Below are 12,485 nucleotides of genomic sequence, written 5' to 3' on the forward strand. Positions count from 1 at the left end.
GGACCACTGACTCTGCTAGATACTGCTGAGTAGGATCCGCAGTCTCTCGACACACATGTTCCCTATGTGTTACAACCCTTCTCTGTGTTCACATTCATGCATTGTGCATTTGTGGGAAAGCGTGTCCCAGGCTTATAAGAGAAATATTTTGTTGCTGTTTTTCTCACTAAGTCATTTCATTAAGTGCCTCTTTTAAACTGTGTCCTCTAGCTGATTTAAAAGTAGATACAATGGGTGGAGGCTCATTAGCTATTGTTTTAGGCATACAAACCCAAGAAAAACACGAACCTGAATTAGCACCACATTATGGGGACCAGCCCTGTGAGTTGGAATGTCCCAGATACTACAGCAAAAACACTTGATAACTATCAAGGTACTTGTGTGTAATAATCTCAGTGATAAATAAAGCATCTAAAATGAAATTTTTATGGAGGTCATAGTCTGTCATGAAACTTTGGGTTTCATTTTCCTGTATCCATGTATCCATGATACACAGTGGACTTGACATTGGGTAACTAGCTGGAATGGGATTTGGTTAAAAGCCATGATGTTTCATTCACCTTTCAAACATAAATACAATCACAACAATTTCTTAGTGAGTGCAAGATGTGACTAGAACCACATTGGATTCCATCCTTTCTTCAAATTGGTTTACAACAAATTTTCATAAAGTTGAAAATCTGGATCATAGAATTATAGAATTGAGATTGCAATGGAAGCTCAAAAATAATCTATTTCAACCCTGTTATTCAGTAAATTAAAAAAAATAGGCTTAGAAAGATTAAGGAAATTGTCCAAAGTCTCATCACTAATTAGTGATTACCCAGACTCAACTCCCTGATCTTCTGACAACTAGTCCAAGACAGCCGCATCTAATATTACATTTATTAGACTTCCTGGATATTCCTTTGCCTGAGATAGCTATAACAGATTCTCCTCATACTAAAAAGAAAAGCAAGTTTCGGATACACTAGTTCACCTTACCACCCCTCCCCAACTGCTGGAGTACATTTGGAGTTTCGAAAAGAAAAGCAGATATGGAATTTAATTTTGAGGGAAAAGGGTGAACTCATGCCTCTATCATTTCAAGGTCACTAATGTCTTCCAGTGATGTCATTGCACTAATCTCATTGCTGTTAGTTTCATAATCTCCAGGGGACACTTCTGGGTTCTGTCCTACTGGACCACTGACTCTGCTAGATACTGCTGAGTAGGATCCGCAGTCTCTGCTAGACATTGCTCTGTGCAGTGTCCACTTTCTGGCTTAGTTGGAATCCTCAGCTAGGACGCTGCCATACTCCCTTATCCTAAAGTCTGTAAAAAAATCTATAAATTCTAGCTTTTTAAATCAGAGGAAAAAGAATACAAAGCAGTTGAGCAAAAGGAAAAGATGTTTGCCCTTGCCCAGGACACGGTAAAAGGCAATATGATATACAGTAGTTCCCAGGTTCCCCAGCAGTCTGGGATTGCCTTTTAATATGAAACCGAAAAGCTACTTTGGATCTTTATCCAACTTGAAAAGAAAATCGAACAAACACTTTTAGTTACTGAAGGATATGTGTAATTTAATTCTAATTGTTACACTATTCATTTGATCTTCATTTCATCCAACATGGTCATTTGAAAGCTGTGAAGGCAGAAAATAAGAAGAGAAAATCAGTGTAATTCTTTTTAAAATGAACTTTAGCAGTTTCTCAACAGAGTAGCCACAATCCCCCTTGGCAGAAAATAAAATAAAATAAAATAAAAGGATGTACTATACCACCATTGGTAAGCTGGTCTAGAAGCATGGGTTCTTAATACTTTTTGTGTTATGGACTACTCAGAATCATGTTTTTAAATTAATAAAATAAAATACATAGCACCACAAAGGAAATCAATTATATTGAAGTACAGTTATAAAAATATTTTTTAAAGCAAATTCATGTATCTCAGGTTAAAACCCCTTGTCTAGAGAATGCTTAGCATGGTAAAGTAAGTGACAAAAGAAAATGGATTTTTTTAACAAGAAGAAGTAAAGATTAACACTTTCGGCACAGAGGGTCTGTAACTCTGCTGAGGAAGAATTCCTGGGTCCTACTGGTCTGTGCATTTTTATCTGGAGATGGAATTTTATATGCCCTGATGTTAAGGATAAAATCAAGAAAAGACAGAATGTCAGAGTTGAAAGGTACAGTAAGGGTAATCTAGTCCAACCCCCTTATTTAACAGATGAGGCAACTGAAACCCAGAGAGATAAAGTGATTTACCAGAGGTCCCACATAAATGCACATTAGGTCTTCCATCATCATTTTAAATATAGCATGACTAGCTCATAATTATTTTATTGGGAAGTGGAGAAGTGATTTTAAAGCAAAGCATGTCTACTGTAGCCTTTCCTGTATATCAGTTTCTAATTTCTACAGAATTAATTGACCATTAGAAAGAAATGCAATCAGAAAAGACTCACTTTGAGGCCATATCTAATGTTCTCTCTTAGCACTCAGATTCTAAAAAGTGATCCAAGATCATAGACTCAAAAGGTATAGTTTTATTTCTCTCTTTTATTCATTTTCACTTGATTTTCATAGTATTCTGAATTTGTGATTGGAGTAAAATAAGAAATTTTCAGTGTATTTGTTTTGGAAAATTTGCTGTTCAGTCATTTTTCAATTATGTTGGACTCCTTGCGACCCCATTTGGGATTTTCTTGGCCAAGATACTGGAGTGGTTTGCCATTTCCTTCTCTAGCTCATTTTACAGATGAGGAAACTGAGGTAAACAGGGTAAAATAACTTGCCCAGTGTTACACAGCTAGTAAACGTCTGCGGTCAGATTTGAATTTAGAAAGATGAGTCTTCCTGACTCTAGGCCTGGCACTCTATCCACTATGCCACCTAACTGCCCAAATTTGGGAAATACTTGTACACTTTTCTTATTGAATGGGGTGGTAGAGAGGGTGACGTTGATGAATATGGGCATGCTAAACATAAATTTTGTTGCCCAAGTGAAATTTGACCATCACAAAATGAATTCAACATAATTTTCAAGATTGGGCTTTTGGAGAGTGAGTAACCCATAATCTTTGTCTCTCGTCTCTCTCTCTCTCTCTCTCTCTGTCTCTCTCTCTCTCACTCTTTTCACAGTTCAAAATTCAGCAGCAAAATACAATATGTCAGCACCTTATCAGAGCTCAGTGAGCTGATCCCAATGGAATGTGTCCATATCCCAGAGAGTATCATCAAGTAAGTCCTGAATACTTAAAAAATGTGGTAAGAAATGATGGGTGTTATGAAAAAGGATTAAGAAACACATTATCTTCTGGAAAAACAGAGGGAAGGATCATTTTGATACATACATATTTATTAAAGCTCCTGCTATCACTGTACTTTTCCTCACAGCCTATAGTTAACTATTCTTTTTCTTTAAAATCCCTTTCCATATGATATTATGTTAAATTATTACCCTATCCATGAAACTCATCATTAACTTAACTGTTGCTTTGGAGAAAGCATAAATTTAATGTTTTCAATTAAACTGTGTCTTCCCTATAGATAGTACTAGTGTCTTAACTTATCATCCACGTCTTTATTGTCTGAAAAAACATAACTGATAAGCGCTGCCCCTCAATCCCTTACTAATTGTGAAGAACTCTTCTCTTCTTCTTTTCTAAAGCCCCATTTCATTTTCTGGCTACTCTTCAGATGAAAGAATAATCTTGTAATATTTGCCAACTAGCAGGTGGGATGACTGGTGAAATTTTTCCCATGCCCACTTCAGGGCAGTTCGGAAGATGCAATAGCAGAAGCCTGCAAAGACTAAGCATGGTGAAGGATGTTCTCAGTCACAACTGCAAAAAAGAAAGTGAAAGATGACTAAGCTTGTAGTGCTGGGACAAGAGCCTTTAAAGTGAGATTTAAAGTCATGGACACCATGAGCTGGACCTCCCTGTATTTGGGTTATCATTGCAAACCTACATCATTGTGTGTGTGTGGTGCTGGTTTTTTATTTCCTGTGTGTCTGGTTACTTGGTTTGTGAATTGAATTGGAGTTGAAAAGGAAAGAAAAACTAACAAATATGCATTATTTTCCTCTCCAGATCTAAAAACCTAAATCAGCCTGCTCAAAGGCCCATTCTTTAGACTAGAGCCACCCTTTTTGTGTGTCATAGTCCCCTTGGGCACTGTGGTGAGGCCTTTGGGTTCTTCCTCAAATAACATTTTAAAATTCATAAACTATATAGGATTGCAAAGGAAACCAATCATATTGAAGTGTAATTATTAAATTATTTTTTAACTTAATGGAGCCCAGGTTAAGAACTTCTTCCATAGAAAGGAAATGGAAATGTCTGTCTAGAACAACAAGCCATGCGGTAGATATGTTTAGTTTTTCCTGTCCCAAAATTCAGCCATGGAAGCAATATGCTATTACTCTCATTGGACTTATGATAGGACTGACAAATTTCTCTCTGACCAGTTAGCTTAGCTGGTTTAGTACTAATGAACCAAGATCATAATTTTCATCATTTTGTCACATAGTCAAAGATTGAGACTCCTAGACTTGGCCATTTACCTTGGAAATTTGTTCCATTAGTTATAAGGAGGACCAGGAGAAAGCGTGACTGGAGAAGGTAAACCACCTTCACCTAATACTGAAAAAATCACCCAAAGCACAAGGCCAAAGAACAAAAATTAAAAATACTAATTAAAAAAAAAATACTGGAGCCACAAATGGTGGAAAGCATAATTTAAACTTTAATTGCTTTAATGTTTATGGATTATTTATGTTTCAATCTTAATGGATTAAATAATCCAATAAAATGAAAGAGAGTTAGAGACTGGATAAGAAAACAAAACCCCACAATCTCTTGCTTACAAGAAATATATCTAAAAAGCAAAAACATACAGAGAATAAAAATGTGATGCTAGAGTAAGGTGCCCTCCTGCTGATGAATCAGTGAAGTCATCTTCATATTTGAGGGACAGTCCATAATTCTTTCTTCTAGTTAGACATTAACTCTTAAAAATGCTAGTAACAATTTCACAGTTGTTACTTTTGGAAAGCCACTGTTATGTGATGTCCTAAGTTCATCTATGAGCTTTCACCACTGAGAAGAAGTTAAGCTCGTCACCATAGATTTCCAAGATGAAATGTATGATATATAGTAAGGATTCCATTTGAGAAAGTTTAATCCAAAAGGAAAAAAAAATTGAACTTTTAATGTGTGACCTTTTTATGGGAATTTCCCTCCCTGTTTACATAGGGTCTTTCCTGTTACTATTCACCCCTTCTTGTAACCCTTTCAAAATTCCCCTCCCCTCCCATTTCACAGAACTTTTACACTCATTTTACCTGTTATTCAATTTTCCAATTATTTGTGGGCACAGCTCCTACCTAGCACTGAGAATAACACAATAACTAGTTTCTTAAACTAATATTGAACTAGAAAGAGACTCTAAGTTTCATAGTTTCTAAGGTTAGACTTGAATAAGGCAGAAAGTTGTTTAATTTTAAGAAGAGCATATAATTAAACTGGGAGTATTTTGACAATTCCTAAATTTACTATTTCTCTCCAGTTTTCTAGAAGACAATTAATTTGACAAAAAACTGCATGGTATAGGAAGTAGGGGGAGGATTCTTTGAAAAAAAAATTAATTGTATTCCCAGATCTTTGCACAGTGCTTGGAACACATAAATGTTTATTGGATTGGCAGACTTGGATTCAGGTCCTACCTCTGACACATGCTGGTCTTGTGGCCCTGGGCAAGTCACATAATGCCTCAGTGATCTCTCTAGGATTCTAAGGTACAGATATGCTGTTTGCATCAGTGGAGAGTCCAAAGGTGATACAACAGGTTTTCAGATGAGAACAACCACCATGAAATTATAGGTTTTCAGATGAGAACACCCACCTCAAAATTGATAAGCAAATTTAAACATTTCCCCACATTCTGAGAAAGAGAACCTACTCTTTTAAGATATATTTGTACCTGTTGTCTTTTCATCTGTTTATTCACTGTCTTCATTGCATTCATTTTTTATCTTGTAAGGTACGATGAAGAGAAATCTTATAAGAGAAGTGTGAGGTAAAATGCTTTCTTCTGCTGTTAATGCTGGTCCCTCTCTATGTGTGTACAAACCAGTCTTTCACTTGTAGGTGACCTCAACAAGCTGCCATTGAAAGGAAGCTGTCCCTATGTCCTGCTGTGTGTTACCCATCTCTCTCCCTTTCAAAGCTGTTGAGGTCCACCTTCTTTGCAGCTACCAAACAAGACACATCCTTGAATTGTCCCAGGCTGCCAGCTAACATTTTTAATGCCAGACAAAGCAAGTGAATGCTGTTTTTCAGCTTTATATGACACGCATGTCTCAAATCCCTGCTATTTTTCTATCTGCCTTCAGATGAAGGAGTTTGCAAAACAAAATTACCTAGCAATTGAGTGGGCAGAAATGACACCATATTTAATTGAAGGAGTTTATCCCAGGCATAACCCTCAGGAGAATGTTTGAAAAGTCTATTAATATACATGTAGACGACACTAATATTTTGCTTTGCTTTGCTGGGTTTTTCTCTCATGCTCTGCTTGCTTCTTTTTTTGTTTCTTTGAACACACCTATCATTTTTGCTCGTGCAGACTGGATGAAGAGCTGAGGGAAGCATCCGAAAGAGCTAAGTAAGATTCTGTTTGCTGCTTGGCATTACCTTTGCTTACTTTTCAGGAATGGATTGGGAGAAACTGCATGTTTGATGCTTATACCTGCACCCAGAGAATAGTGCTGCCCTTTAAAAATAAACTGCCCCTGCTCTCCTGCAAACCTTTAATCTAATTGAACTCTGTTTGCCCTTGGTCTCAACTATTTTGACAAATGTAATTATGGTTGGTTAACATTTCTTGAGCATGCAGAGCATTTAGGTACATAATTAAGCACACTCATCTTGGTTCCCTGCTTCGTGGAACGTTCTCTCTTAGGCAGTGGCATCAAACTCAAATTAAAATGAGGGCCGCTAATCTGTACCTAAGGACCCCATGCTGGCCGAATACTGACTTAGTTTTAAAATGGAATGTTACTGTGCTTTACTGTATTTTTATTTATTTTGTTAAATATCTCCCAATTACATTCTAATCTGGTTTGGCTGCACTCAGGCGTGCTGGGCCATCTGCGGCAACGTGTTTAACACCTCTGCTCTAAGGTACTGTAGTATCCACATGTGATAGATTCATCAATATAGCAAAACCTTACTAATGCTTAGGAACTTGAAGGCTAAAATGAATTAATAGAAAACCTAAATTTGTAATATTTTTGATGAGAGAGGAAGAGTGATGGAATGAATACAGAACTGGCCTTGGAGTCCAGGAAAACAAGGGTTCAAATTCTGCTTGGCTGTGTAACCCTGGGCTAATCAATTAACTTCTTAGTGCTCCAGGTGCCTCTGAGACCATCAGTTGCAGAGAAGGAGTCAGGCTTCATTGGTGAGAAGGAGTGTCCCCATCTGAAAATTCCCCATACCCATGAAATCATACCGATCCCATCATGTTTTTAATAAATTTTGTTTTTTTTCTAAGATAACCAATAACCTTAAGTAAGTCATTGATAAGTAGATACCCTCTGGAAGCTGCTACAGTGAACAAACAAGAATAATTTGTAATTATGTTGATAAAGTCTGCTGCTCTTTGGGAACTATGTTCTATTAAACAGTCATCCACCCTACTCCAAAACTTTTGCTTTCACTAGGAATTTAACTAACAAGTCCAGCTGCTGTACACATTTCAATACATTCTCAATTCATTAGCTGATCAATCTGAATAAATTCTCAAGCCACATGGCACAGAAGATAAAGTGTTTGACTTAAATCAGGAAGATCTGAGTTCAAATCCTGCCTCAGATACTTACTAGCAGGGTGACCCTAGGCAAGTTATTTAACCTCTGTTTGCTTCAGTTTCCTTGTCTGTAAAATGAGGATGATGATAGCACTAGCCTCCCAGATTGTTGTGAGGAGCAAAGGTGTTAATATGTAGAATGTGCTTTGTAAACTTTAAAGTGCTATATAAATGCCACATATAAAGCTCTTTTTAAACCTTCAGGCACCATAAAATGCTAGCTATTGGCTATTATTATTAATTAGTAAGGGGCAAATTTGTAAAATTTGTGGTGCTTTTATACACTAATACTGCATAATCAGTTACTACCACTTTCTTATGACTACAATTATATATGTGCTCACATTCTCTCTCTCTCCCTCTCTCTCTCTCTCTATATATATATATATGTGTGTGTGTGTGTGTGTGTGTGTGTGTGTGTACAGCACTCAGGCCCTACATTACTTTGTGTCATTGCTAGTATCTTCATTGTGGATTGAAACAGAAGGCATAGTTTTTTTCACTGTGAAAAACTCATCTCCTAGTTTTCTGCGACATTTTTCCTTCCCCCTGTCAATCAGCTGGGCTGATGTGACTTTAAATGATATAAATTATACCTCAGGTAGAATCCTTTTGCCTTCTAATGAAGCCTTTAACTAAAATGTAGCACTATGATACTGGGGTGGGGGGGTGAGGAAGGAAACCATCAGGTAACCAAAAAGCTTCATCTTGGCCCATCATTCCCATACAAGAATAATTGAAAACATTTCCTCCTCCCTGAGGCTTATTTGCACTTAAATTTAGCATTAGGTATTGGAGGCAGCCCATTAAAGAAATATGCCCTTGTGTTTCTTGTTCAGATTCACAGTGGCTGTGTGATAGTCTATTTTGTGGGTTAAACGGGCTATTAAAAAATACTATTTACTAAGTAATGTTCAGCTATTAAATTAATCTATTCTCTCCTACTAGAATAGCTTCCTCAATTGCTATTCATTTTGCTCTGTTTTTATGTAGGGTGATTGTTTTTGTTTGGAAATTTTTTTAAAGCTTTTGTTTTTTCTCAAATCTCTCTTCTCCCCCTTCCACCCTGCACTGAAAGGTCATATTACATTGGCTTGACCTCTCTTCTCTAGGTAAGGTAGAGAGGGGCCTTGTTCGGAGTACAGACCTACCTTACAAGCACCATATTTTCCTACTTTCTCTGTGACATCATGGGTGGTTCAGGGCTTTAAGCCTGAAGCATCTGCTCAGTTTGATCCTTGCTTCTATTAATACTGAAGTTGTATCTCTAAAGCATTAGAAATACATTTGCCCAACTGCAGACATGCAAAGAGGAAACACACATGTTGGAGGAACAGGTCCTGTGAATTATGTGACCAGATGCTGAGAATTCTAATTCTGATTCTGGTACTTAGTTCCTCCTTGTCTTAAGCTTTGTATACCTCATGGCAAGCACGTATTTTTATCAGAAAATTAACCCCACCATAAAGTTGTGGGTGGCAATGTGAAAACTGTACCACTCCTTCCTCTTTCTTTCCCACATTTGTTCCAGAAGGTTTGGAGGAGTTTTTCTAGGTCAAACACCCCTTGTTGGCCTTTACTGAATCACCATGGTTGAGTTCACAGACAGTAACCACCTGACTGGCTATCCATAACTAACTTCACCTTGTCTTTTGCTTACATTATAAATTTAATTGAGAAGCCCAGCCACTGTGCACGTTGAAATACATTCTGAATTAATTGATTAATCTGAATAAATTCTGAAGCCATGTGTACAGAGGATAAAGTAACAAAAAACATGTAGGGAGGGGAAAAAAATCTTTGGAGACCAAAAAAAGTTCTAAAATATTAGTTTCATGTAAAAGAAAACTTAGAAAATAAAACTTAAAAAAAAGATGATCTGCCTTCTGTAGAGAGTGTTCTGAATGCTTTGCAAAGGACTCTAAGTAGTTTATGTCACTATATTGATGTATAAGTAGAGCACTGAATAATTACTATATAAATATGGGTAATTATTATTTTCTTTGAAAGGATGCACAAATGCCAAAATAGACTGTAGCTTGACAGGTGAAGCTAAATTTTGTCACAGGTTGAATTCAATCAATCAACAAACATCTATTAAGCACCTACTATGTGCTAGGCACTGTGCTAAGTGCATGGTCTTTCTTCTTGTGATCTGTACTCTGTTAGCAAAGAAAAAAAACCAGATATTAGGGGAGAAACCACTTTTTAAAAAGTATTTTATTTGTATTGTTCTACCAGAATGTTTGATGTCCTCCCCAGATTAACCTTCCTGAATAATATTTTGTTTATAGCAAAGAGAATGAATTTATTGAACCTACTTCACTTGGCTCACTGGGGGCAGGTTACCATTAAACTATGTTTGGAATTCAGCAAGAGATGACATAGCTTAATTTTTGGCTTAGGGAATCGACCATGTCAATAATTCATTTCCACGTACTTGAGGGTTGACTGTAAACATTCTTGATAAATATAATAAGGCCACCTTAGTGAAACCCTACTGGAAGGAAAAAATATTTCCTCATTTGAGGGTGAGAATACAATCTTCCAGTCATATTTATTTTTATTCAATCAGCTATAGAATTGTAATCAGAATAGAGAAAGGTAGAAATTCTTTCTGGGTGAAGGAATCATAGAATGTTAAGAGGGAATCGACCTTAGCAATCATCGAGTCTTTCCTCCTCATTTTATAAATAAGAAACCTGAAGCCCAGAGAGGGAAAATAGCCCAAACAATGTCTCACAAATGGTGTCATGACTCCAAACCAGGTCTTCTGAGGCTTTTCCTATCACATCACAGCTCCAGCTTCCTTAAAGTATTCACACTCCACTTGGTTTTTTTTTACTTCCCAAATCAAGGTTAATTACTGTTCAAAAACAAAATGCATGCTCAGAGAACCACTGTCTTTATCAAGTTACTAGGCTGTGTACCAATTAGTACTGTATAAATGATAGTTTAGTATTTAAATACTTGACAAACTCCTGAAATATGCTATGCCTCTCAAGTGGTCATTGTGGGAAAAAAAAATGTTTACTGCTGCCTCTTTTCCCTTGTACCCAGAGCTAGCTGCCTTTCAAATGATCCAGAAATGTCTTCTATGGAGCAGGAGTAAGAAATCCACCATTCATGGCAGCTCTGTTTTTGTTTCTAATAAATTGTGGCTGCACAGGGATAGAAGGCTTTGAGGAATGGGTAAACTCATCTCAGTTGTCCAGCTAGCCTTAATGTTTATACCTTCATCAGTAGCTAAAAGGGAAGTCAGGCTTCCATCAAGTTGGGTTGGCTCACTGACACTTAAGAGCACCACCTCCACAGTCTGAGTTTTATTTAATTGCATCCTAAACTTACAGCCTCTTGAAGTTGCCCCAAGAGCACTGAAACTTCAAGGAAACAAAATTTAACATGTTCTTTTTCAATGGCGTATTTTATTCAACTAAATTCGAGTTTATAGATCTACAGTAGAGCTGGAACGGACCTTGGAAACCTTCTAATCCAACCTTCTCATTTTATAGGAGAAGAAATAGATCTAGGATTTGCCCAAGATCACAAAGGTAGTAAGTGACTGAGGCAAGATTTGAACCCAGGTCTTCTGACCTGTACTCCAGAATCACTATGCTATACTGTCTCCCTAATTTATCAATCGCTTCTTGAATTAATTTATGTCATCAATCACAAAGTTTGTTTAAGGGCACATTTCAGGCTGCTTGTCCCAGGAGTCAATCTAATTATGTCTCTGACAGAAGAGATGGTTCCTATCAACATTTCTTTTGAATTATATACCAGAACCAGATTCAAGAACAGCTTGGGGGATGGAGGCTGAGTATGCAAATCAACAGTATAGGATCATAGAAATTATAGTTGGAAGGAATATTAGAAATCATTTCGTCCAAACCTTTCCTTTTAAAAGATAGAGAAGCTTTGGCCCAGAGAGATATGGGAACTGGTAACTTGTCCAATGTCATACAGATAACAAGTGTCAATGCCAGACCTGAACAAGATGCTATGGTACAAATTCCATCTTCTTTTTAGTTTATTCCAATAGGTTTGAAAACCTGGTTTTATATCCTGTCTATGATGCTTGCTACCTCTGTGACCTCATGTAAGTCACTGAACTTACCTGAACCTTGTTATCCTCATCTATAAAATCAAGCTACTCTCTTAGATGATTTCTGAAGTTCCCCTTCAATCTCACTTAAGGGAGTATGACCTCTAGCAATACATATTGCAACCCATCCTTGCCTGCCCATCCTTTGTGGCTCTAGAGGCAACCAGGTCGTCCATTGGATGGAATATTGGACTTTGAGTCAGGGAGAACTCAGTTCAAAACCCACCTCTGACACTTACTAGCTGTGTTACCCTGGGCATGTCATTTAACTACTCTCAATCTTAGTTTCTTTATCTCTAAAATGGGGATAATAATAGCACCTACTTTAGGGAGACATTGTAAGGCTCAAATGAAACAATATATGTAAGGTGCTTTGCCATAGAGCAATTGATGATGAAGCATGCTAACGTTCTCTTTAAAGAGAGGTGATGGAATCAAGGTGCCGACAGACAGACAGATAGATAGATAGATAGGTAGATAGATAGATAGATAGATAGATAGATAGATAGATAGATAGATAG

General features: G+C 37.1%; 1 protein-coding gene across 4 annotated transcripts in view; it reads left to right on the forward strand.

Annotated features, from left to right (window-relative positions):
* Nucleotides 1-12,485, forward strand: part of LOC114025649 (protein prune homolog 2-like) — a 226,028-nt gene that overhangs the window by 204,643 nt on the left and 8,900 nt on the right. The window contains exons 13-15 of one of the 4 annotated variants that reach the window (XM_027839128.1): nucleotides 3,126-3,224; nucleotides 6,030-6,065; nucleotides 10,920-10,967. In XM_027839128.1, the coding sequence (XP_027694929.1) occupies nucleotides 3,126-3,224; nucleotides 6,030-6,065; nucleotides 10,920-10,967 (183 nt within the window). Of the gene's footprint in view, nucleotides 1-3,125; nucleotides 3,229-6,029; nucleotides 6,066-10,919; nucleotides 10,968-12,485 lie in introns of those variants that run through there. The other 3 variants (XM_027839125.1, XM_027839126.1, XM_027839127.1) reach the window with 3 other exon arrangements.

Source organism: Vombatus ursinus, unplaced genomic scaffold (assembly GCF_900497805.2).
Source record: "Vombatus ursinus unplaced genomic scaffold, bare-nosed wombat genome assembly UNPS02014832.1, whole genome shotgun sequence".
Lineage (NCBI taxonomy): Eukaryota > Metazoa > Chordata > Mammalia > Diprotodontia > Vombatidae > Vombatus > Vombatus ursinus.